Here is a 25,092-nt window from a genome sequence, read left to right on the forward strand (position 1 = left end):
ACTTGGTTATCATGCTCTGATTATTACATCACATCCTTTTCTTTATTTTTTCAGATTTCCTCACCTATACTGTGACTCTGCACTATAGATAAAAATGTGAATCCAACATCAAAAATTCTCTCCATAAAAAGATTATTTTACAATCCAACATTATCCAACACCAATAAGAATCTCCAACCAGTTTCAGACAGAGCCTTTAGTCATTGCATAAAAAATAGTGAGCGGCTAAGCGTATTAGCTCATATCCTGTGGGTTCCCGTGATCCAGTTCACTCAATCGGACACAAATAGTTATTAATAATTTAACATTCTCCAGAAAACATGTATAAATAGGTGTCAAATACTATTCACTTACTCATAGTGGCATATAATATCTTATTTAATGTTCATACCTAAATGTGATCTGGTTTTCAAAATATAAATCCACCAAAATTCCCGGTAAAGTAATTTTCCGATGAGCTCCCATTTTTTATTTTTTACCTTTTCAGTTCTTATTACTTTACACTTATCCATATTTTCTCTGTTTTTCAGTAAAGTGTTTTGAAGCGGCAGAACATTTTAGATGACCCTGAACATGTTAAATTGACCACATCATAGAATAGTGGTTGCAGAGTTGAATAAAACATATTTTTTATTTCTCATCTCTGCTGTAGAGATTCTGTATTTGCTTGTAAAGTTTAGATTATAGTTTATATTAAAGAGGACCTTCCATCAAATGTGTATGTTGAACTGGTCATACGATGTAATAGTTGCTACAAAGCTGACTAAAACATTTTTATTTTACCTCTCAGTTACAGAGATATTAGCAATCAAAGTATTTGGCACCTAATGAGTTAACGTTTGTTAATTCCAAATGGTTGTTATCACACCGTATTCACCGAGGGTTTGCAATTCTTCTGCAATTCTGTATGATATTGACCAATCATGAGAAGGCAGCAACAAAGTAGAAAAATGAACACGCCTCCACGATAGTTTAGAGCAGGTTTGTCAGTGTATCAGATTTAAAACACACAGCACTGATCTCACGGTCTAACCTCCTGTATGATTAGTGTAGCTTCGGCGTCTCTGCCTCCTGTCGGGCAGAGACGCCGTTCCCCTCACCGTCGCGGTCCCGGTCCGGCGTCCTCCAGCTCACCTGCTGCTGTTGCGTGCACAGATTCTCGGGTACTGTGCTTAGGGCGCGCGCTCCCTTCCTCTTAAAGGGGCGGCACGCGCCGTCCTAAAGAATCCTTGGCCAATGGCCGGAGGACCACTCCTATTTAAAGCACCTCTTCCAATATGGAGGTGCATGTGCAAGGTTGTTGTTTGTGTGCTAACACTCTCCTCAGCCCTTAGGTTCCAGTGCCCACAAGTCTGTCTATCAGCCGCGCCCGCCAGCCTATCAGTCATGCCCGCTTGCCTGTCTATCAGCCGTGCCCGCCAGCCTGTCTATCAGCCGTGCCCGCCTGCCTGTCTATCAGTCGTGCCCGCCAGCCTGTCTACTTGCCGTGCCTGCCGGCTTGCCTACCCGGATCACCTGTCTGGCTACCTGCCGTGCCCACCTGCTTGCGTACCCGGATCACCCGTCTAGTTACCTGCCGTGCTCATCCGCTGTACCTGTCAGCCTCAGCCACCTGACCCATGGGAGTCGCCTGCTCTCACACAAGGTCGGTCCTAGAGTGGCACCTGGTTCACCTGCCCGATCCCTCCTTGGTTCACGGAGTAGACTAAGCCGCCGTGTGGCCAGGATCGGTCCGGGTTGGCACTTAGTTACGCCCCTCTGGTCCCTCCTTGCATCGCAGCACAGAGGTTCCACCACCCGGATCCGTAACAATTAGGTTGAAAGCACAGGTGACTAACACCTTTCAGATATTGTCCCTGTGGGGTGAGGGGCAGCACAGCTGAGTGTAACTGTGGCCCATTACAAGCCCTATTACCAGCTCTTTTCCTCCTTTCATAACCATTCATAAATGTGATTACATGTCGCATATTGTGAAACCTACTCTAAGGTACTGTAGGGCATGTTCTTTCTCCAGTGTGTTGCTATCTGTTTATGATTGGTCAGCATCATACAGGGAGAAGTACACGCCACCAGTGAAAATTATCTGATAACACCCACTAAGGCTGTGTGCCCACGTAGCGTTTTTCATGCGTATATGCTGCGGAATTTCCGCAGCGTAAACGCTTGAAAAACGCATGTATATCCGCACCCCATGGTCCCCAATGGCATTCCGCAATGTCAATGCCCATGCTGCGGATTTTTCCGCAGCGTATATGCTGCGGTCAAAAATCCGCAGCATGTTCATTAATTTTGCGGAAGCGCTGCGGAATCAATGTGCGGATGGTACCCAAGTCTGGAGGAGAGGAGACTCTCATCCAGACCTGGGTACCAAAGAACCTGTAAAAAAAAGAATAAAATAAAGTTTATACTTATCTTCTGATGTTTTCCCTCCGTCGCGCTGTTGTCTGAAGGACCTGCCACGTCATTGAGTCATGTGACCCACCACATGACTCAATGACGTCACCGCAGGTCCTGCACACAACAGCGTGAGCCGCTCAAGCCTCCGGACGGGGCAGAGAATGCATCAGAAGGGGAGTATAAAGTTTATTTTTTTATTTTTTACCATTCTGAACAAGTTGTCAAGCACTTTTCCAAGTGATGCTTGGAGAAGTGCTTGATAACCCGCATGCGGAAATGCATGCAAAGACGCCTCACAAACGCTTCTACCTGGCGGGAAAACCGCATGTAATATCCGCATGCGATTTTCCCGCCAGGGAGAAGCATAAAAAATATGCTTCAGATCCGCAACGTGGGCACATAGCCTTAGACTTAACAAAAGTTAGGTCACAAATGCTTTGATTGCTATTCTCTTTGCAAGAGAGAGGCAAAATAAAAAAAATAAAAAAGTTATATTCCATTCTGCTGCTACTATTGTAACTGTATCCTTAACTTTATTATACATTTTCTTTTTGTGATATTCACCCCAAATATCTGACCTATTTTTCTGCTCTTTTTAATGTATAATTTGGATAGTTTCTCACATGTACTTTTCTATGTTCTTTTTTTTTTCGATTTTAGATAGTAAGTTTATTGGATCAAGCGAAGGTCATGTCACCCTGATTGAACAAGTGAAGATTATGTCCTTTTGTTTTCTCTCTGGGATATTTATCAAGCTATAAGAGCTCAGCTTTCATATTGTCACGATTCCACCGTTTAGTGTGCTTTGGACACAGTGACTGACGTCTCATTCGTCTAATTTAGTGCAGGGCTGTGCTTAGCGGTCAGTGTTTTCAGTGACAGCTCGGCCGTCCAATCTGGGACTCGGAGGTGCTGAGCTTCCTTCAGGTGTTCCCTGTTCCAGGTGATTGCCTACTTAACTGAGCTGTCTATCCCAGATGGCTGCCAGTCATAGCTATCAGCTCTGTGTTCTCTGAATTCTGACCTTTTGTTACCTGACCCTGGATTTGCCTATTGACTACCCGTTTGTATTACTCCTCTTGCCTTGACACACTCTGACTTTGGAATTCTGACTCTGGACTGTGACCTGACTATGCCTTTTGTTTACCCTTTTGTATATGATGAGACCTCTTGGTATCTGACCCTGGACCTCTTGACTACCCAAGTCTCACGGCTTGTCTGCGTCACACATACAGTGAAGGAAATAATTATTTGATCCCTTGCTGTTTTTGTAAGTTTTCCCACTGACAAAGACATGAACAGTCTATAATTTTAAGGGTAAGTTAATTTTAACATTGAGAGATAGAATATCCCAAAAAAATTGAGAAGTTCACATTGTATAAATTAGATAAATTTATTTGCATCTTGCAGTGAGAAATAAGTATTTGATCCCCTACAAACCATTATGAGTTCTGACTCCTACAGACCAGTTAGATGCTCCTAATCAACTCGTTACCTGCATTAAAGACAGCTGTCTTACATAGTCACCTGTATAAAAGACTTCCTGTCCACAGACTCAATTAATCAGTCAGACTTTAACCTCTACAACATGGGCAAGACCAAAGAGCTTTCTAAGGATGTCAGGGACAAGATCATAGACCTGCACAAAACTGGAATGGGCTACAAAACCACAAGTAAGACGCTGGGTGAGGAGGAGACAACTGTTGGTGCAATAGTAAAAAAAATGGAAGAAATACAAAATGACTGTCAATCGACATCGATCTGGGGCACCATGCAAAATCTCACCTCGTGGGGTATCCTTGATCATGAGGAAGGTGAGAGATCAGCCTAAAACTACACGGGTGGGAACTTGTTAATGTCTCAAGGCAGCTGGGACCACAGTCACCAAGAAAACCATTGGTAACACATTACGCTTTAAAGGTTTAAAATCCTGCAGTGCCCGCAAGGTCCCCCTGCTCAAGAAGGCTCATGTGCAGGCCCGTCTGAAGTTTGCCAATGAACACCTGGATGATTCTGTGAGAAGGTGCTGTGATCAGATGAGACAAAAATTGTGCTCTTTGGCATTAACTCAACTCGCCATGTTTGGAGGAAGAGAAATGCTCCCTATGACCCAAAGGACACCGTCCCCACTGTCAAGCATGGAGTTGTTTCCCAGAGGAATCAAATACTTATTTCTCACTGCAAAATGCAAATAAATCTATCTAATTTATACAATGTGATTTTCTTGATTTTTTTGGGGGATATTCTATCTCTCAATGTTAAAATTAACCTATCCTTAGAATTATAGACTGTTCATGTCTTGGCCAGTGTGCAAACTTACAAAAACAGCAAGGGATCAAATAATTATTTCCTTCACTGTATATTAATGAGCTCTGGTAAAATGAAAGTTCTGGCTGGTTGCTATGGGCAACAAAGGACATTCTTATCGGTAGGGGAACCGTTTTTTTTTGTGCACCCGTTAATTTTAATAGGCAAGAAGCATTCAAAACACGGAAGAAACTAGTGCATGCTGCCATTTCTTCATGCACAGATTTAGTCTGTGAAAAAAAACCACTAATCTGAAAAAGTCTGCTTGATTAATATTGGTCTGAGTGCTGACCGTGTGATCTGTTATTTCACGGACAGCATTTAGACCGAAAAGTTACGATCATGTGAACGTAGCTTATGACAGCTGAATCTCCCCCCTTATCATTCTGTGTATGTCATGTCTACAGCAGTGTTCCCGCTATTAAAGTGCACCTGTCAGCAGGATTGTGCTCAGTAAACTACATACACTTTCCGGTGGGTGACCTTACACTGATTAATATGATATATTGGTTGATAAAATCCATCCTGTGGTTCTTATGTAATCTTTACTTTCAGTTTGGAGATAATGATATGCTCATGCTCCAGGGCGGCCTGTTGGGGGCGCTCTATATGGTGCTCTGCTTACATATTCATCTGCATACTCTTACGATAAGATCACTGATCATTCACTGACCTGCCTCCTATTTTACCTAGCCCTGCACTACTAGAAGCATTATGTAAAATAGGAGGCAGCTCAGGTCAGAGGGCGCGATAACGTCTTTCCACCGCGCCCTCTCCTGAGCAGTCACAGCACAGAGCGGGAAGATACCGACGACGCTGAGGATACCATAGCTGAGCAGAAGCAGTGGCAGCAGGTGAGAAGTAAGGTGAGTATTTGATTTTTTTTTATGTATGGAGGCATGGGGCATTATATAGGGGCGGTGACATCCTACATGGGGCATTATATGGGGGGGACATCCTGCACGGGGCATTATATGGGGGGAACATCCTGCATTGGGCATTATATAGGGGGGGTGACATCCTACATGGGGCATTATATGAGGGGGGGGGGTGACATCCAGCATGGGGCATTATATGGGGGGGGACATCCTGCATGGGGCATTAAATGGGAGGGGGCATCCTGCACGGGGCATTATATGGGGGGACATCCTGCATTGGGCATTATTATGGGGGGGACATCCTGCATGGGGCATTATGTGTGGGACACAGCCTGAATGGGGCATTTGGTGGGGGAACAGTCTGCATGGGGCATTATGTGGGGGCACAGCCTGCATGGTGCATTATATGGGGGCCAGTATCCTGTATGGAGCGTTATATGGGGGCTAGTATCCTGTATGGAGCGTTATATGGGGGCCAGTATCCTGCATGGAGCATTTTATGGGGGACAGTATTCTGTATGGAGTGTTATATGGGGACCAGTATCCTCTATGGAGCGTTATATGGGGACCAGTATCCTGTATGGAGCATTTTATGGGGTCCATTATTCTGCATGGAGCATTATATGGGGTCCATTATTCTGTATGGAGCAATATATGGGGTCCATTATTCTGTATGGAGCAATATATGGGGCCCATAATACTGTATGGAGGACTTAGTGGGCCCATAATACTGTATGGAGGACTATACTGTCCGGCTGCACTGTGCGCTGCGAGGATTCGCCGGTTTCTGAGCTATTGTAGTATTTACAATAGATATCGCTCATGTAATGTAAGAAGTGAAATCTTCGGCATTGTACTATATATATATTTCTCTGCGGTATCTGTGCATCATGAATCGTGGTATGTGTTAAAGGGGCCCACAGAGACTCTTCGCCCAGGGCTCACAAAAACCAGGAGCCGGCCCTGATCCTGCTGACAGGTGCGCTTTAAAGTCCCAAGACTTTGAAATTGCCAATTTTTTGCACTCAAATTAAAATGGATCAACATTTCTTTGAGAAGATACTCCAGGCTATTATAGCTAATATGGATAACGCAAATGTCATAGAGTTCATGAAACAGCACTGATTGCTTGCAAACAATATGGACAGCGAAAACTGACATCAACCTCTGCATTGGATGAATTGTCGCCAATGTTCTGATGGATATTCTTAGAAGTATTTTAACAAGGATTGTGTGTCATTGTGTTTGTCCATCAAAAAGAGATCTTTATAATAATAATAATAATTTTTATTTTATAGCGCCAACATATTCCGCAGCACTTTACAATTTTAGGGGGGACTTATACAGACAATTAAGACAATACAGAATAAGCATAAATCAGTTATCAAAGGGAGTGAGGAACCTGCTTGCAAGTTTACAATCTATGAGGAAATAGACACAAAAGGTAAATGGTAAAATGTACTTATATTGTACAACAGAGCCATAATATACTAAATAGGTTATGCACATAACATTAGATGAACTGGTCGCCAGCCAGTATGTGTACAGTACAGGCACAGAGATAATTAAGTGCATGGAGGGTATGAACATGATTTTGAAGAAAATTTTGTATGGACCAAACTAGGAGAGTTAGATAATTATGTTGAGGCGATAGGCCAGTCTAAGGAAATGCATTTTTAGGTGACGCTTAAAACTGTGGGTATTGGGAGTTAATCGAATTGTCCTGGGTAGTGCATTCCAAAGAATTGGCGACAAGAATGGGAGGTTTGGATTATGGAGGATTTTAGTTTTAAGTCATTAGCAGAACAGAGGTCAAGGGTAGGTTGATAGACTGAGATGAGGAAGGAGATGTAGGGCGGTGCTGAACCGTGGAGCGCTTTGTGGGTGAGAGTGATAAGCTTATATTGCACTCTGTATTGGATGGGCAACCATTGCAATGACTGGCACAAGATGGAGGCATCAGTGTAGCGGTTGGCGAGTAATATGATCCTAGCTGCTGCTTTCAGGACAGATTGGAGAGGGGAGAGTTTAGTAAGAGAGAGACCGATTAGTAAAGAGTTGAAATAGTCCAGATGAGAATGAATAAGAGCGACAGTAAGATTTTTTGCCGAGTCAAAGGTAAGAAAAGGTCTAATTCTAGAGATGTTTTTGAGGTGTAGGTGACATGAGTGAGCGAGTGATCGGATGTGACAAGTGAAGGAGAGATCTGAATCAAAGATGACTCCAAGACAGCAGGCATGTTGCTGGGAAGTAATGGTAGAGCCACACACGGAAATGGCAATATCGGGCATAGGTAGGTTAGTGGAGGGAGGAAATACGAGGAGTTCAGTTTTTGACAGATTCAGTTTTAGATAGAGAGAGGACATAATGTTAGAGACAGCGGAAAGGCAATCACTGGTATTTTGTAATAATGCAGGGTTGATGTCTGGAGAAGAGGTGTGTAATTGGGTGTCATCAGCATAGAGATGGTACTGAAATCCGAATCTACTGATTCTTTGTCCAATAGGGGTGGTGTACAAGGAGAAAAGAAGGGGGCTTAGGACTGATCCTTGAGGAACCCCGACAGTAAGGGGAAGGGGAGAAGACTAGGCGCCAGAAAAAGAAACAGTGAAGGAGTGGTCAGAGAGGTAGGAGGAGAACAAGACTTTCTTTGAAAAGTCACACATCTCTATGAACAAGTGGCTACACATTGCTTACCTCTGGTGTTTGGAATCCTGAAAAACAGACTGAACAACTGACTGGAATATTGGAATGCTCCAAAGTCGACGTTTATAACCTTTATCAAAGAGGACATATACTTCATTTGTGTTAAAAATTGATGTCATAGGAAGACAACATTTGTGTCAAATGAAGTTTATGTTCTAGGGTGGTTTGCGAACCCCTGATGTGTGACTTGCAGCTGTATGGTAGCTTGGTATATTAGTACCAGGTCTATCAAACAGCTATGAAGAGTGTTACGCACATGCCCCGACTGACTGGCGTGAGCGTGGTTAGTGATCCCACTGGACCATGAACCGAGAAGTGCCTGGAGGGGCGTGACAAAGTATCAACTCGGTCCGACCAAGGTCTCACGGCGGCTCAGTCGACTCCGTGAACCAGGGAGGAACCGAGCAGAGGGACCAGGTGCTACTCCAGGTCAGACCCCGGTCACAGCTGTTGACCCACACCGGGGAATGCAGGAACAGGCAGGTTAGGCTGGCATACAGACAGGAGGGTACTGGTAGGCACGGCTGGTATACAGACAGGTGGGTACTGGCAGGCGCGGCTGGTATGCAGACAGGTGGGTACTGGCAGGTAGGAACACAGGCAGGATAGGGACCAGTACAGACTGGGATACAGGAACAGAGCCGCAGGTGCGGTAGACAAGCAGAGCAGAGCAAGAGCCGCAGGTGCGGTAGACAAGCAGAGCAGAGCAAGAGCCGCAGGTGCGGTAGACAAGCAGAGCAAGAGCTGCAGGTGCGGTAGACAAGCAGAGCAGAGCAAGAGCCGCAGGTGCGGTTGACAAGCAGAGCAGAGCAAGAGCCGCAGGTGCGGTAGACAAGCAGAGCAGAGCAAAACCCGCAGGTGCGGTAGACAAGCAGAGCAGAGCAAAACCCACAGGTGCGGTAGACAAGCAGAGCAGAGCAAAACCCCCAGGTGTGGTAGACAAGCAGAGCAGAGCAAAACCCACATGTGCAGTAGACAAGCAGAGCAGAGCAAATACACACAAGGTACTTACAATGAAGTAGCGAGTGGATACTAAACTTACTAAACTCACAAACAGAAGTACAGAGACAATGAGTTGGAGTTAGGTGCAGGTTCAGACACTGCAGGAAAAGGGAAGATACGGACATAGAGACAAACAAGTAACGGGCTAGGACACTGTTCAGACAGAAACTGAACCAGGAACAAGATACAGAAACGGGCCTGGGAACTCAGCCCCCAGGGTGGCGGAAACAGACTAGAAATCACAGATACAGGTAACAGGCCTGGGTATACAGCCCCCAGGGTGGCGGAAACAGCCAAGATACAGGACAGGACCTGGCAACTCAGTTGCACAGAACACACTGAAAGAAAGTGTTGCTCAGGCACCTCCTACTGGGTGGAGGGGGTTTAAGTATCCAGTGATTCACAGCAATAGGCTGGGGATGCATTAGGACTGTGCACACAGTAACTATAAGAAACAGGCAGTAACTGCGCCGCCGCCCCAAGCAATCAGACAAGAGACATGCACACAGCAGGTACTGGAGCAAAGTGTGCAGCCTGGACTGATAGGTAAGATGGCGGTCTTGCATGGTGGGAGGTGGTAAGCCATGCCAGCACGCCGCCAGGGATGTTACAAAGAGGTTTCCAGATGATGACTTTTGTGAGTAGCCCTGCACAGAAGAGCAGACCTGGATGAACTAGCCTTGGTACAGGATGATGCTGCCAGTCAGAGGAGGTGCTTGAAGCAGCTGGATGTGAAGTGTGGTGGGAGCACCCAATGCAAGAATGCAAGGTAGGTAAGGTGGGAATCTCTGTATCTAGGTATAAGTCTATGGGGAAACTTTAGCTGTCATTATACTGGTAATGGAAGCTCTGTGTGTCATTACTGTGGTGGAGGGGAGGAGAAGAGGAGCTGGATGTCACTACTCAGGGGATCTGGATGTGGCTCGCGACCCACTATCATAGATCAATATGGCTCTCGAGGTAAGTAAGTTCCGGGACCACTGTTGTAGGGAAACATGATTTTTACTCAATTTAGTTTTCTTTTCTGTTGTATATCTTTTTATTCTAGTTAGTTCTTCTACAAAGATGTTTTTTTATTACATGTTTTGAATGTCATGAGGTTTCCAGTAAGGTTGAATTAGTGGCATTACTTTTTCTATAAGAGGTAATTAGTACTCCATTAGATGCATCTCCTCCTAGTGTTATGTCTAGTGATTCAGTCTGAGTCTCTTAGATTTATATAATTTGTGTTGCTGAAAAAGACAAATTCCATAGCCTGTTCCATGGAACCATCCCATATTAGGAGCAGGTTGTCAATACAATGACAATACCATTGTTGAGTGAGATTGGCTATAATGTAGTGATTATCTATTACATAACATCTTTTTCTTGTCAGGCTTCCTTTCCTATACTGTGACACTGCACTAGTTGCAAACCTTTTAATGGCTAGTAACGAGCACCGTACGAGCAGCCAAGGCTGAGTTCAGAAGTCCAATAATTATCTATTTGAAGCGGATCCAGTAAACAAAATAAACTGGATCAGTTTCAAACTGATTAAAAACTGATACCATTCACATTGACTTAATAATTTAACAAAAATTTTGAAAATTTTGTCTGCACAACTTTTATGTCCAGCTATAAATACGGTAACTGATACAGTTGGATCCTTTTGTCAATGTGAACGGATGTATTTAAAAATGTATCAGTTTGAAACTGTTCTTTTGTTTGCTGGATCCGTTTTAAATGGATTATTTTTATACATGTGAACTTAAACTAACGGCTCCTGCAGACATCCATGAAACTTGGTCAAGGCATGGGCTGCAGTGAAAGGACTGTCCGCAGGTCTCCCAACTCAAAAGCGACAGTCTCATAGGCATGTCAATTTCGGGTTGGAAGACTTGCGGACAGTCCATGCATTGCAGTCCATACTCGGCCTGAGTTTCATAGGGTACTAGACAGTGTGGTCTTTACTTATGATGGAATATGGTGGGTATGGGTTTTGTCTGCACTTAATTTACCTGCTATGAGTCCAATTGCAGTGAATCTTATCTCTTAAACTGAGATTTATCTATTGATATGGCTATTTATTTATTGCTTTAGACCTCTGCTATTCAGGGACTGTCATTATTATTATTTTGTGTCGTTATAAATTTCTAGATCTATTAATGCGGTTTCCTATACCCCCATTATTTTGATATACTGATGGATTTCTATGTCTTAAGGCTATTTATATTTTTAACTCATTGTCTGTTCTTATAATCTGGTTTTATTGTTTTTTTAATGTGTAAATTAATTGTCAATCAATAGAATTTGGATTTTTTTGGATATTCTTTCTTTTGTACTTTATTTAATTATTTTTGGTTACGTAGTTGTAGGTTTATGCAATGCGTTTCACAGATGTCTGCAGGAACCCTAAGCTGTCCGAGGACCATGTAAATCCTGTGCTGGGGAGAGGGAAAATCCACAAAAATCCAGGCACAGAAATGCTAACCTAGGCTTCCCGGGAAAACTCGGCTTTCTCTGATTCTTATATCTATCTCACCTGTAATTACAATGTAATATTAAATCCCCTCAACTATTTACTATTGCAGAAAAAGTACTGGAGGTGATTGTGTGTGTATATAAATATATAGATTGTAGGGGTTCACGCTCTTGGGTAGCCACTTTGAACACGAAGCCACAGGGTTTTTATATCACACACAAAATAGTGTTTATTTCCACTGGTTACACAGTACCAAAAACAAAACCATAAACATAAAATTCCTAGCCTTGCCCAGGCACTAACTAAACAATATAGATCTTGGCAGGGCCAAAGTGGAACTGACACTCAGCCCTGGCATTTGGGAGCACACAGGCCACCCGGTGCGTGGTGAATGTGAAATATTTTCTTGCACTTGTGGGTTATGGCTGATTTGGGCGTATGTTACTTTTAAATAAAAATTACTGTAAACTGCACTTTATCATCGACAGACAAAATGAATTAACGTAACGTAGAGTATAAATTTCCCTCCAGGAAAATATTAATTTCCTTCAACTGGAGTGATGGACATATTTGTTATATAGAGCTCTATGATCCTAAAAACTATGTTTGATAGTACCAGAAAAGTGAATGAGATGTCTGAAATCTAGTGGAAAATCAGCTTATTTTTTCCTTGCAGATTTGAAGCAGTTTCATGTCTGCAGCTTCTATTCTTTCAGTGTTTTTCATCCATTCTAAAGAACAGGAAAAAACGCAGCAATAACAAAGCGATTTTTCTGCCAAGAGGCGCGTTTTTGGTGCATCAAATACTTATCGTGTGCACATACCCGCACCATTTCATTACCAGTGAACATTGCTGACTATGAGCTGTTATCTTTACTAGATACTGACCAACAATTATCTTGGACAGGAGAAAGGTGCATTTACACCGGCCGACTGCAGCCGGTAACATGACTTTCCACCGCTTTGTCATGTAACTGCAAGTATGGCATTTCCACAGTTACAGCTACGTGCAGAATAGATTCTCATCATCTTCTCTCAATGTTCTGCTGAGTAAAGCAGATGACAATCTACTCAGCATACGACCACAATTTAGTGCAAACCACATTCCTGCAGAGACGTGACAACCGACCGACCGACAAGCAGAGCCAAATCCTAACATTATATATAGTGCACACTGTTTCGTAAACTGTACTGCTTGCTGAAAGTTTCCTTTGGGGTGAAAAACCCCTTTAACGGCTGTGGTCAGCCAGGGTGAATGCACCTTAAAGAGAACCTGTCAGCAAGTAAAGTCTTGGCTGTAATCGTGCTGTAATACTGATTACATTGATATCTTTGATGAAGAAATCCACTTTGCTGTTTCTCTTTATTCACCATCTGAAGTTTTCGGCTGATGAGATTTCGGTGCACAGGGACCGGGCTGTTTAACTGATCTGCTTTCCATAGACTTCAATGTTAAAAAGACAGATCCAGTTGAAACCAGATTTTTTTAGCTGGACAAAACAGTTGTGTTTGCAAAACTTTTTTGTTAACAGATTGCTGCTGGATCCATTCTGACTGATGATTACTGGACATGTGAACAAAGCCTTACTTTAGGGCGTCTTGCTTTTTCTGTCCTTGGGCCATGTATGGTCTTATCTCCTCGCTGTTTGGACTCGCTGAGCTCATTCTAGAGGTCATTAGAATCTTTTTTAAAAAAATGGTTACGATACGTCTAAGAACAGATGTGCCGGCCATTCTTCCCATTCTTTTTTTCTTATATTTTATGTTATATAGAGTTCCTCAGTATTTTATGTCATCCCCCATTACCTTTTTCATCTCTTATTACAAGTATATCTTGTATCTCAGCTAACACATGGTAGTAAGTAGCACATTAGACACTTTTATATTGAGTAAGTGTTACATTGTTGGATTCAGGGTTTCTTTTCCTACATTATGCTGCTCTCAGGTGAAATAACAAAAATCTGCTGACAGATTCCCTTTAAATAAAAATTATTTTAAGTCTGCAGCTGTTCTGAATCTAAAAGTAATGGATCAATAAGAGAGAGTGATCCAGCTCACCCACGTTGAGCTAGCCAGAGTATCCTCAGCTCGGATGAAAAACCCCTCCTGCTTGGTGGTAGCAATAGGAAAAATAAGGATATTATTTAAAAATAATTTTATTAGTAGAAAGTAATAAAAACAGAACATTCCCAGTACTACAGAAAAAATATGAGACCTTTTCCAAAATGCTGTTTTTTTTCCTGAAAAACGTGCATGTTTAATCTGTAATCAGTATTTCTTATGGTGCCTAAGGGAAGCCATAATGATAAGGCGCCTGCTTGGTAACAAGTGCAGTTATTTGCCTCTATAATGAAGGCGAATTACCAATGATGAAAGGGTTAATACTTGGGTCCAGCATCAGTAAAAGCCCCTGTAGTAACCATGACAATTGTTATGAGGTCATAAACAAATCTCATAAAGAAGATTCCATAAAAGAAGGGCGCGCTGCCATGATCAGTGCCATTACTGATGCGCCTGAGGACCTTGAGCTTGACCACCCCACGTAATGTGCCAACCTTGGTGTAATTTGGAGGTTCTAGCAGGGAAAGTGTTTGTCTGCTTTAGACACACCCAGGGCATGGGAAGGTAACAGAGGGGGTCACCAGCACAGGATTCCCTTCTGTTACCCTCTACAGAGAGCTGCTCTCCTTTGCGAGTTTATAGATGGATCTATGACTTTAATGGGTGATAAATTGGGAGGGGAAGGAGGAAGGGAATATTTATCCTATTAGGGGTTATCTATGAACAATCCTTTTAACAAAGTGTCCAATTTCTTGAGACTTGGACATGGATCTGTAAGGGAGAAATGATACATCCACCTGGGCAATCAGATCAACCAAATTCATTCTAGCAGTCAATGTGGTGACAGATATCGCAGCCAGATCTTTCCCACATCCAGTTTATCACATTTATAGTCTATATTTGTTATGTCATTCTCTGTAAATCTGGTAAAATGTACAAATTGTAAAATTATGCAGTCACATCTGTTATATATCAGCACTAACTCTCTAAGCCCAAAGGGAAGGGCAGCCCTCCAGCCATGGTTCCCTAGAGGTTTCCTCCACAGGGGGTTTTCCTCTCCTGAGTGTTGGAGGGTGACTCTTAGTGAGTGGAGGGTTGTGCTATTTTCGGTGTCATGTAAATTTAAATAAAGTTGAGAACTTTTGACACCTAATTGAAATGCTTTGTGTATTCATTTTGTATGCTTCTGTCTGATTAATTTTGTTTGGGAGTCGGGGTCCATCACATATCACTGAGCGATTTATCTGGACATCCGCCAGTTTTGCCCCAGGGGTTGCCCCTGTTCTTGGGAGTATGATGGAGCAGAGAAGACAAGAAGTACAGCATACCACCTGCAAGTGAGCACTCATCCTCGGAATAAGGATTTATAGTACAGTATTACAAGCAGGTTCCTCGCCTCATTCACACAGTGAGTATTTTGGGCAATAATTTACATCAGTATTTGTAAGCTAAAAACCAGAGGAGAACAAACACAGAGAAAAATAATAATTTAAACACTTTCACCTCTTCTGTGTTTTGGATCCACTTCTGGCATCTATTAATAAATACTGATGCAAAATATCACCATGTAAAAGTGCCCTAAATCCTTACTGACTGATTTGACAGTTTGAGGTGCAGTGAAGCAGCAGAGGTTGCAAGTGTTAAAGGAGTTTTCTGGTTTCAAAAACCCCTGTCCCCCGGGAGCCATTTTAAAAACAAACAAACTCTATCTTCCTCAACCTCCCAAGGAACGACTATACCGCATATGATCACTACTATGATAACCATATCCTTATCGTTACCTCACTTATAAACAGTTACTGCATCTGAATTTGAGACGCACGTCAAAAAACATAATACAGTTCCAGCAAAGTGGATGACATGTATGTAATCAAAAAGGGTAAAAAAGTCAGCTCACTCAGAAGACTTGTAATGCAGCGAGAGGTAGGCAGAAGCAAAAAGGAAAGGAGAAAGGAAGTCACAACTTCATCTCTAAAAACCATTAAAAAATCATGCAAACGAGTTTCAGATGACTGTCTTTTTTCAAGAATTTGAAATGCATTGAGTTTTGGAAATCTGCAGCACGCCACTTTATCTTGTGACTAATTGATGTTTTATTTGCAAATTTTCCCCACAGAAGAGATGAGATGCAGAAAATCAGCATATAAAAATACATACATATATGTTTCTATTGCATTCCTGCAGCAAAATATGGCTGTAATCGATACAATATTATCAGTAAAGCTTTATCAAAGCTCAGCAGACAGGAAGTTTACAAAACAAAGTAGTTTTGTTTAAAACTTGTACGATATACAAAAAGAAACAAAAACAAAAAAAAAGACACACATAAAATAAACACTCAAAAATGCAAGTAACCTAATGTTAATGTCACTGCTAATTGAAGCATGAAATGCTGCAGAAAATCTCTATATTCAAGAGCTCTGTATAACCCCGTCCCCACCATTGATTGGCCTGCAGCAAGCAGCCCACAGTAAGTGATACATCACTGGAATCAGGGTCACTGCCCCTATATCATGCTGCTCTCAGATGGAGTAGCAAAAATCTGGTGATAGATTTCCTTTAATGCTCAACAAGGACTAATCATCATCTGGGATATTTTGCATACTTTATGTTCCTCTGTCTCTTTTAATCCATGGCAAAAATTATGTACTCATGACCAGAGAATGTTTACCCAGCTACCTCAAATAACTGAAATTAAAAAACATTTTATTTTTTTACAAATCAAGTAGAGGAAAAAAATGATGATATCTCTTTGAAATGTGCATTTTTAAAATAATTACTGTCCCTTGTCTAACACTGCAAATCAGCCTGAAGTTAAAGGGCTCAGGTAGATGTAGTAGTATCCACTGGAAGCCTAAACCTCAGTCCTGGATGAAGAGGAGGACTCTAACCTCAACTACAACCTGGAGAACCGGTATCTCTTTACATACTCTGTGTAGGGGAGTGTGGTTTAGATTTAGTGTATTATGGGAAATTGGGGACTATAAAGTGATGTAAAGATTGTGGCAGTAGGGGTCCATTGTCTCTGGATCAGAACGGATCCCAACAAATGGAATTGCTAACAAGTTCAACTTTTAACTGTATCTGTATACTCAGGACCTGGATTTAGTTGTAAACTATAAAAAACATTGACACTGGCCCCCGCATATTGTCACAGACTTTTTAAAAAAGTTCTTGCAGCTCCAGAAGTCCATGTAAAAACTTTCAAGCTTTATTTGGTTCATCCAACTTAAGTCCAAAATGGGAAAACACATGTATTGGTTATGGTGATGAAGACCATCGGGAGCCCTCTGCCATAGCATAGCTAAGTCCTACCACCAGGCGCTTTCTTTCTCAGGCCTATCTTCAGGATGCTGTGTGCAGTGATGCCTGGGTGCAAAAATGACCGCACAACCCAATCAAGAGGAGATGTAACTAAGCGTGTAGTCTGGTGTAGGGGCTGTAAAACACTTTGGGGTTTGGTTATTAATCATTTAATTTTGAGGAGGGGTGGAGACCTCGATTGCTCGGGTAAGAAACAGGTTGGTCCTAAAAGAGTCTCACCAACCCCAGAGTCTGACGAGTTGCCCTTCTGTGTGGTGGGTGAAGAGGAGAAGATAGTATTCTCTGAGACAGACATTCCTGAGATAGGCGTGACCAGAGAAAATTTTGTTTTCACCCAACACAGAGACCTAACTCTAAAAGAGGCGTTCAGTAAGGTAACCGGCATAACACAGGAGTCGGCAGCTGACACCAGGTTTCCCTATGTCATGTTGAGTGGGGACTTATTGCACCACGTTACTAAAGTGAGGGAGGACATAGTGAAGCAATTATTGGTACCAGGACTCTATAGACAAAGGGTGTTGGACAGGGCCCATTCACATGTGTTGGGTGGCCATCGGGGGGGTGGACAAAACTCAAGAACGGGTCATGTGGAGGTACTATTGGCCCAGATGTCACTGGAAATCCTAAGATATTGCAAGTCCTGTCCTACCTGCCAGTTAATCGCTACCACCTCTACCTTCCAAAATACTCTCGCGCCGCTATCCGTCAAGGCAGGACCACAGAGAAGCCACGTTGAAACTCCATGTTGGCTGGACAGACCAGAAGGTGACACTAAGGGTGTCACCGTGGCAGAGACACTGTCACCAGCCCAGAACCAATAGTGCTGAGAACTGCTTCAGCGGAACCTGTTTTTGGAGTTGCCAAGACATACGCAGGTTGGAGAACATGGAATCTGGACGGAACCACATGTGCAGGTGAACCAAAAGCTGTATAGAATCTCCGAAGCCCACCGCAAGATGATTTAGAAGATGCCATTAATAACCGCGCTCCTCCATGAAAAAAAAAATATATATATATATATATATATATATATATATATATATATATATGCCAGAGATGGATAATGTTCCCAGCATTTACTGGAGACTGTAAAAGCTATAAAAGACTACGCGTTTCGTGGACTTCCCATCCACTTCTTCAGGTACATAGCTGCTACTTTTTACAACATGGAAGGTATATATACACATGCTAGCACATGGAGTGAAGAAAAAAAACTGCCAAAGCACCCCTTGGCGCCAAAAAGAGAGAAAAAAAAATTCTAGTGAGAATTTCAATATCTCTCATCCCATGTCATATGGAACTAAATATGTGATATATGTCATCGAGTGCAGTTGCCCCAAACAGTATGTGGGCAGAACCACCCAAGTACTACATAATAGGTTGAATTCACATAGACATAATATCACCACAGGATGGGTTGTCCCGACATATGGTCCTTCATCACAAACAGGACTTTAGGGAATTAAGGGTATTACCTACTGAACACATTCCCATTTACACTCCAAATAGGGTGCAATGTTTAAACCGTAAAGAAATCTACTGGATTTATAAACTAAAGATCCTCAAACTGCAGGGGTTAAAGAAATTACAGAAGTTTTTCTGTGAGAATTCCAGCAATTAGTCACTTTTTACACCTCCTCGTTCCTTTCAATACCCAACATATAGCCACCTCTCCCCAAACCCTCCCCCCCATACTTCTGTTATCACCACCCATATTATAGCTTTCCAATTACCTCTTACCAATCATACTATCTGCAGTATTCACTTGCAGCTCCATTCTTCAGCCGACAGAACAGATCAGGAGCCCTAGCGCAGAGGGCTATATGCCTAGCTTGCCTACACACAGTAACTTGAACAAGTATCCAAGTTCTAGTCCTCCGTGGTTCATTATGATTAATATTAGACCCACATTTTATGTTTAAAAGAAAAGATTTTTTAATTATTCTTTACATATTTTATATTACTTTGCACTTCCTTTCTCTGTTTGAGCAAATGTTCATGTGCATTATGATTTTAGATGTGTTTCCAACAATGATAAGATTTTCTTCCTTTTTTTTCTCTCTTTTTGGTGCCAAGGGGTGCTTTGGCAGTTTTTTTCTTCACTCCATGTGCTAGAATGTGTATATATACCTTCCATGTTATAAAAAGTAGCAGCTATGTACCTGAAGAAGTGGACGGGACGTCCAAGAAACGCGTAGTCTTTTATAGCTTTTACAGTCTCCAATAAATGCTGGGAACATTATCCATCTCTGGCATATATATATTTTTTCATGGAGGAGCGCGGTGATTAATGGCACCTTTTTCATCTGTATACTAAACTACTCGAAGATCCCAAGGGACCTGTGCCTGCTGCAGCACCTCAGCATACACTTTCTCATGAGTTGTGCATTTCACAACCCACAAAGGTGAGCAATTTCCCTTTTATCTTTACTGTTGTCTGTTGGATAACAGCGCTATTTGCGCTCTTTTCTTTACATATTTAAGATGATTTAGAAGGAAGGGACTAAATTTGATGCTTATCCGATACCCCACAACGATGAACTCATATTGAAGCTAGGGTCAGCCAGATACATCACCTCCCTGGACTTAAAGGGGTTGTCCGGTACTTTTTTAAGTTGCCCAATGTATTCAGCATGTGGGCATAAGTATCTCTGTAAATACCTTGTGTTGCAGATAATGCCTGTGAGCGGCGCTATCGGTGGCCGCTCACAGGCATCACGTGACCCCCGGCTGCAGCCAGCGCTGACAAACGCTGACGTCACAAGTCCAGGCTGCAGCTGAGGGTCCCTCTTCCGCGTTCCACCAGTGGCTGCTGGGTTGGGGGCGGGTTTATTCTCCTGCATCACACCCGGTATCCACCATGCGCTCTGCCTCTCCCCATTCATTGGGAAAGTGCGCGGTGGATGCCGGGGGTGACGCGGGGAATAACCTCGCCCCCAACCCAGCAGCCACTGCGGGGACCCCAGCGCTGAGTCACGCCTCACTTGTCGTGACGTCAGTGCGGGGTCACGTGCTGCCTATGAGCGGCCACCGATAGCGCCACTCACAGGCATTATCAGCAACAGAAGGTATTTACAAATATACTTATACCCACATGCTGAATACATTGGGCAATTTAAAAAAAGTACTGGACAACTTCTTTAAATAAAGGTTACTGGCAAAACCTGCTCTCTCAGAGTGGCAAGAAGAAGACTTGATAAATGCTAAATAGAAGCTTCTTTCTAAATACCTCCTGGTGCTGTTTCTGCCTGTGTGCGGCGCTATCGGTGGCCGCTCACAGGCAGCACGTGACCCCATGCTGACGTCACGACAAGTGAGGCGTGACTCCGCGCTGGGGTCCCCGCGGTGGCTGCTGGGTCGTGGGCGGGGTTATTCCCTGCGTCACACCCAGCATCCACCGCGCGCTTTCCCAATGAATGGGGACAGGGAGAGCGCGCAGTGGATGCCATGTGTGACGCAGGGGAATAACCCCACCCACAACCCAGCAGCCACAGGTGGAACGTGCAAGAGGGACCCTCGGCTGCAGCCTGGACTTGTTGTGACGTAAGTGGATGTCAGCGCCAGCTGCAGCCGGGGGTCACGTGCTGCCTGTGAGTGACCACCGATAGAGCCGCTCACAGACAGAAACAGCACCAGGAGGTAATTAGAAAGAAGCTTCTACTTATCATTAAAACACATTGGCATATTTTTAAAAGTACTGGACAACCCCTTTAACTTTCAGCCTGAATGTCTCTGTGAGATAGTTGCCGTTCCATATATTTCAATTTTTGTATCACTTTTGCTAACGTATTCTGACTGGTAAGTGCTTTGCTGATGTTTTTGTAGCCTTCGCCTTTCTTTATTTTTTTTTCTCACGTCTTGTAACATTTCTCTTGCATGTGTTGCCATTGAAATAAAAGAGTTTTTCTTTGTTAAGTAACAGCCTTTTATAGTGAACTGTCTGCTGGACATCTATTTAATTAGAAGTGCCTGTGGTTGAATTCTTGTTCATTTGAATTTTGTAGTCTAAGCTTTAGCTTTGCTACTAAGACTTTCAATGGAGTGTACTCATTTTTTGCACCATGGTTCTGAATTAATTTGTTAGGAAAATTATTTTTTTTGAGTGTGCAAAATAACAAATCTTATTTGTAATCAAAGGCTCACATTTGTCGGAGTGTTTTGTAGTATGGCATCCCACAGAAAATGTCGATTCTGAAAAGAAATGAAAGGTTTTCTGACAAATCTGCTTGTGTGTTCTTATTTATGCTGAGCACGGTATACATATTATCACTATATACACACATGGACAAAATTGTTGGTACCCTTCTATTAAAGTAAGTAAAACCCATAATGATCACTGAAATAACTTGAAACTGACAAAAGTAAATTTAAATTTACTGAAAATCAACTAATGAAAATCAGGCATTGCTTTTGAATTAGACAAAGCTTGAGTTTTTTGGCAATTCACATCAGCTCTATGTTCACAGAATAAAAAATGAAGCAAACAAAGAAAAGACCGTTGTACTTACTGTGAAACATGGAGTAGGCTCGGTTATGTTTTTGGGCTACTTTGCTGCATCTGGCACAGGGCATCTTGAATCTTTACATAAATAGTAGTGTTTAATAGTTTATTTTTATAAATTAATAAAATGTAGGTAGGTACAATGTTATATCTCATCTGTCCAAAGGACATTCTCCTAGAACAGGGGTGTAAAACTCATTTTTTCTGAGGGCCACGTCCACATTATGGTTGCCTTCAAAGGGCCACTTGTGATTGTAAGGGCTCATGCAGGCATCCGTGCAACAAGGTAAAATCACATACTGAAATGCACGGACTGGCCATGGGCTATAAGACAGCTATCTCTGGGTGATAGGGCTAAGAGAGCTATCCCTGGATAGTAGGGCTAAGAGTGCTGTGCCTGGGTAGAAATGCTAAGAGAGTTATCCCTGGGTAGTAGGGCTAAGAGCGCTGTCCCTGGGTAGTAATGCTAAGAGAGCTATCCCTGGGTAGTAGGGCTAAGAGTGCTGTGCCTGGGTAGTAGGGCTAAGAGCGCTGTCCCTGGATAGTAATGCTAAGAGAGCTATCCCTGGGTAGTAGTGCTAAGAGCGTTGTCCCTGGGTAGTAATGCTAAGAGAGCTATCCCTGGGTAGTAGGGCTAAGAGCGCTGTCCCTGAGTAGTAAGGGTAAGAGAGCTATCCCTGGGTAGTAGTGCTAAGAGCGCTGTCCCTGAGTAGTAAGGGTAAGAGAGCTGTCCCTGGGTAGTAGGGCTATAAGACAGCTGTCCCTGGTTAGTAAGGCTAAGAGAGCTGTCCATGGGTGGTAGAGCTAAGAGAGCTGTCCCTGGGTAGTAATGCTAAGAGAGCTGTACCAGACCTCAGAGTCCAACATGGACTGCTCCCTATGCTAAGTACTGCCTCTGATTCAAAGATGGAACCACACAAAAGTGTTGGCTGACTGTATTCACTTTTTGTTAGCCGACTGCTTTCACTTTTTGTGCTGGCTGACTGTGTTTTTGTGCTTGCTAAATGTGTTCACTGAGTTTGAAAGATGGCATCTGCTCCTTGTGCTGGCGCTGCCCCCTCTACTAACCGCAGGCTGCATCTGCTCAGATACTAAGATGCCACTAGCTCCCCGTGCTGGCTCCGCCTCCTCTACTGAGCACTGGCTATGTCAATGGCGAACACAGTCAATACTTAGTAAAGGGGGTGGTGTCAGCACAGGGGGCGATGCCATCTTAGATTTTGAGCTCTGGTAAGTAATTCCACACTTCTCTGATTGGCTTTCCGTACAGGGAAAGTGGAGAGCCTTCCTTCTGTGTCCTGACCTCGCGGGCCACATAAAAATGATGTGGTGGGCCGGATTTGGCCAGCGGGCCTTGAGTTTGACACCTCTATCCTAGAAGCTTAGTGGCTTATCAAAAGACTTTTTGGCATATTCCAGTCTCGCTTTTTTATGATTTGCTTTCAACAGTGGTTTCCTCTTCCATCTTCCATGAAGTCCACTTTGGATGGTGACAAAGATGCATGGTGCGATCTGATGCTGATGTACCTTGACCTGGGAGTTCACCTCTAATCTTTTTGAAAGTTGTTCTGGGCTCTTTGGTTACCATTAGAATTATCTGTCTCTTCAATTTGTCATAAATTTTACTCTTGTGGCCATGTCCAGGGAGGTTGGCTACAATCTCAGACCATAAACTTCTGAATAATATGTGCAACTGTACTAACAGGAACATTAAGTTGGTTGAAGATGGTATTACCCTTTACATGTTTGTCTATAATTATCTTTCGAATTTCATTAACTTTCTTTTGTCCTTGTTCAGTGTGGTCACATTATGACACCAAACAGCACAGTGACTACTTTTCACCCTTCAAATATCCAGGCTGTCTGAGTTTTTAGACACATGTGATGCTAATTACAGGACCTAACTTAGTTTAACATGTTCCTATGGTCAAAATATGTTCAATCTTTTCTAGGGGTACCATCATTTTTGTCCAAACTATTTTCATTTGTTTGTTTTTTTTCTGTTGAACCACAATTCAAAAGCAATGTCTGATTTTCATTAGTTGATATTCAGTCAATTTAAATTGAAAATTACTTTTGTCAGTTTCAAGTTATTTCAGTGACCATTGTGGGTTTTTCTTCCTTGAACAGAGCCATACCAATCACCTCTTGTTAATGAACGGTAGCCAGTTTTTGTGGGGGTTTTTGCCTCACAAGGCTTGATAAAAAAGCTTCATATTGAGGAATGAATAACGTATAAAACACAATATATTTTTCAATATTTATTTTATATTGATAAATTCAGTTCACCATTTAGAAAATAAGAAACATCCTATATAAAGGTTTGAGCACACATTGTGGTATCCGTGCAGATATCCAACATGATCTTTAGTTTATTAGTGTTAGTACTGACGGAATATTAGCTGCTGCTTACATGAGTATATAAACTTTCACTGCTCTCCAGGCATGATCTACTTGTGGTCCCGTAACTGTAGAAAACATTTCTGACATATAATGTTCTATTATGTAATTACTCTTTGTACAATTAATAACCGGAGACTATAGACTATCTTCTTCTGATATGTTCACATGTGAATGCAGACAATTCATGATATTAATGTTCCTTCTGACTTTTCATCCAGTTTCTGATCTGTTCAACTTGTGCAACCACACAGCTCTTGGCCGTGCCCCCTGCTGCAGTGTACTGTTCCACACTGTTAGTATAGTTCCACAATTTGGACACGTCACTGGCAAACAGTGGACTGCATAAAATAAAGGCAGAACATAAAATAAAGTTATATGGTAATATAAGAAATACAGAAGATATTCAAAGCGGTTTTGTCGATGACCTCCCACAACCTCTTGCAATAAGGCTGGTATGGTCTTCCAACAAGGCTTGGACTCCACACATCTATTTAGTCATGAAACAAATCAGATGTACAGTTGAAACCAGAAGTCTACATACACTATATAAAAAGACACATGTGCATGTTTTTCTCAATATATGACATGAAATCAGAATAAACCTTTCCCGTTTTAGGTCAATTAGGATTACCATAATTTTTAATATTTGCCAAATGCCAGAATAATGCAAGAGAGAGAGAGAATGTTTTAATACTTACTGCACAGTCAAAAGTTTACGTACACTAAGATTACTATGCCTGTCATGTTGTCATGTTTTGGAAGCTTCTGATAGGTTTTTTGGAAATATCTGAGTTAATTAGAGACACACCTGTGGATGTATTTTAATGTACACCTGAAACACACTGCTTCTTTGTGTAGCATCATGGGAAAGAAATCAGCCAAGATATCAGAAAGAGAATTGTGGACTTGCACAAGTCTGCCTCATCTTTGGGTACAATTTCAAGATACCTGAAGGTGCTTCATTCATCTATACAAACAATTATATGCAAGTACAAACAAGATGGGAATGTCCAGCCATCATACCGCTCAGGAAGGAAATGGGTTCTGTGTCC

The 25,092-nt window shown here is 42.4% G+C and overlaps 1 protein-coding gene and 1 long non-coding RNA gene across 2 annotated transcripts in view; both read right to left on the reverse strand.

The window, feature by feature from the left end:
* The window catches only part of LOC141212498 (uncharacterized), a 36,863-nt gene extending 15,506 nt beyond the window's left edge, over positions 1 to 21,357 (reverse strand). Inside the window, exon 1 of the long non-coding RNA XR_012282254.1 lies at positions 21,280 to 21,357. This is a non-coding gene — a long non-coding RNA (uncharacterized lncRNA). The remainder of the gene's footprint in view (positions 1 to 21,279) is intronic.
* A 2,528-nt stretch (positions 21,358 to 23,885) lies between these two features.
* Positions 23,886 to 25,092, reverse strand: part of ASL (argininosuccinate lyase) — a 36,336-nt gene continuing 35,129 nt past the window's right edge. Inside the window, exon 17 of the mRNA XM_073664948.1 lies at positions 23,886 to 24,378. Within this exon, the coding sequence (XP_073521049.1) occupies positions 24,231 to 24,378 (148 nt within the window). The 3' untranslated portion in view covers positions 23,886 to 24,230. The remainder of the gene's footprint in view (positions 24,379 to 25,092) is intronic.

The sequence above is a fragment of the Phyllobates terribilis genome, unplaced genomic scaffold, assembly GCF_046119375.1.
Source record: "Phyllobates terribilis strain yellow unplaced genomic scaffold, ASM4611937v1 Scaffold_2__4_contigs__length_985480577, whole genome shotgun sequence".
NCBI lineage: Eukaryota > Metazoa > Chordata > Amphibia > Anura > Dendrobatidae > Phyllobates > Phyllobates terribilis.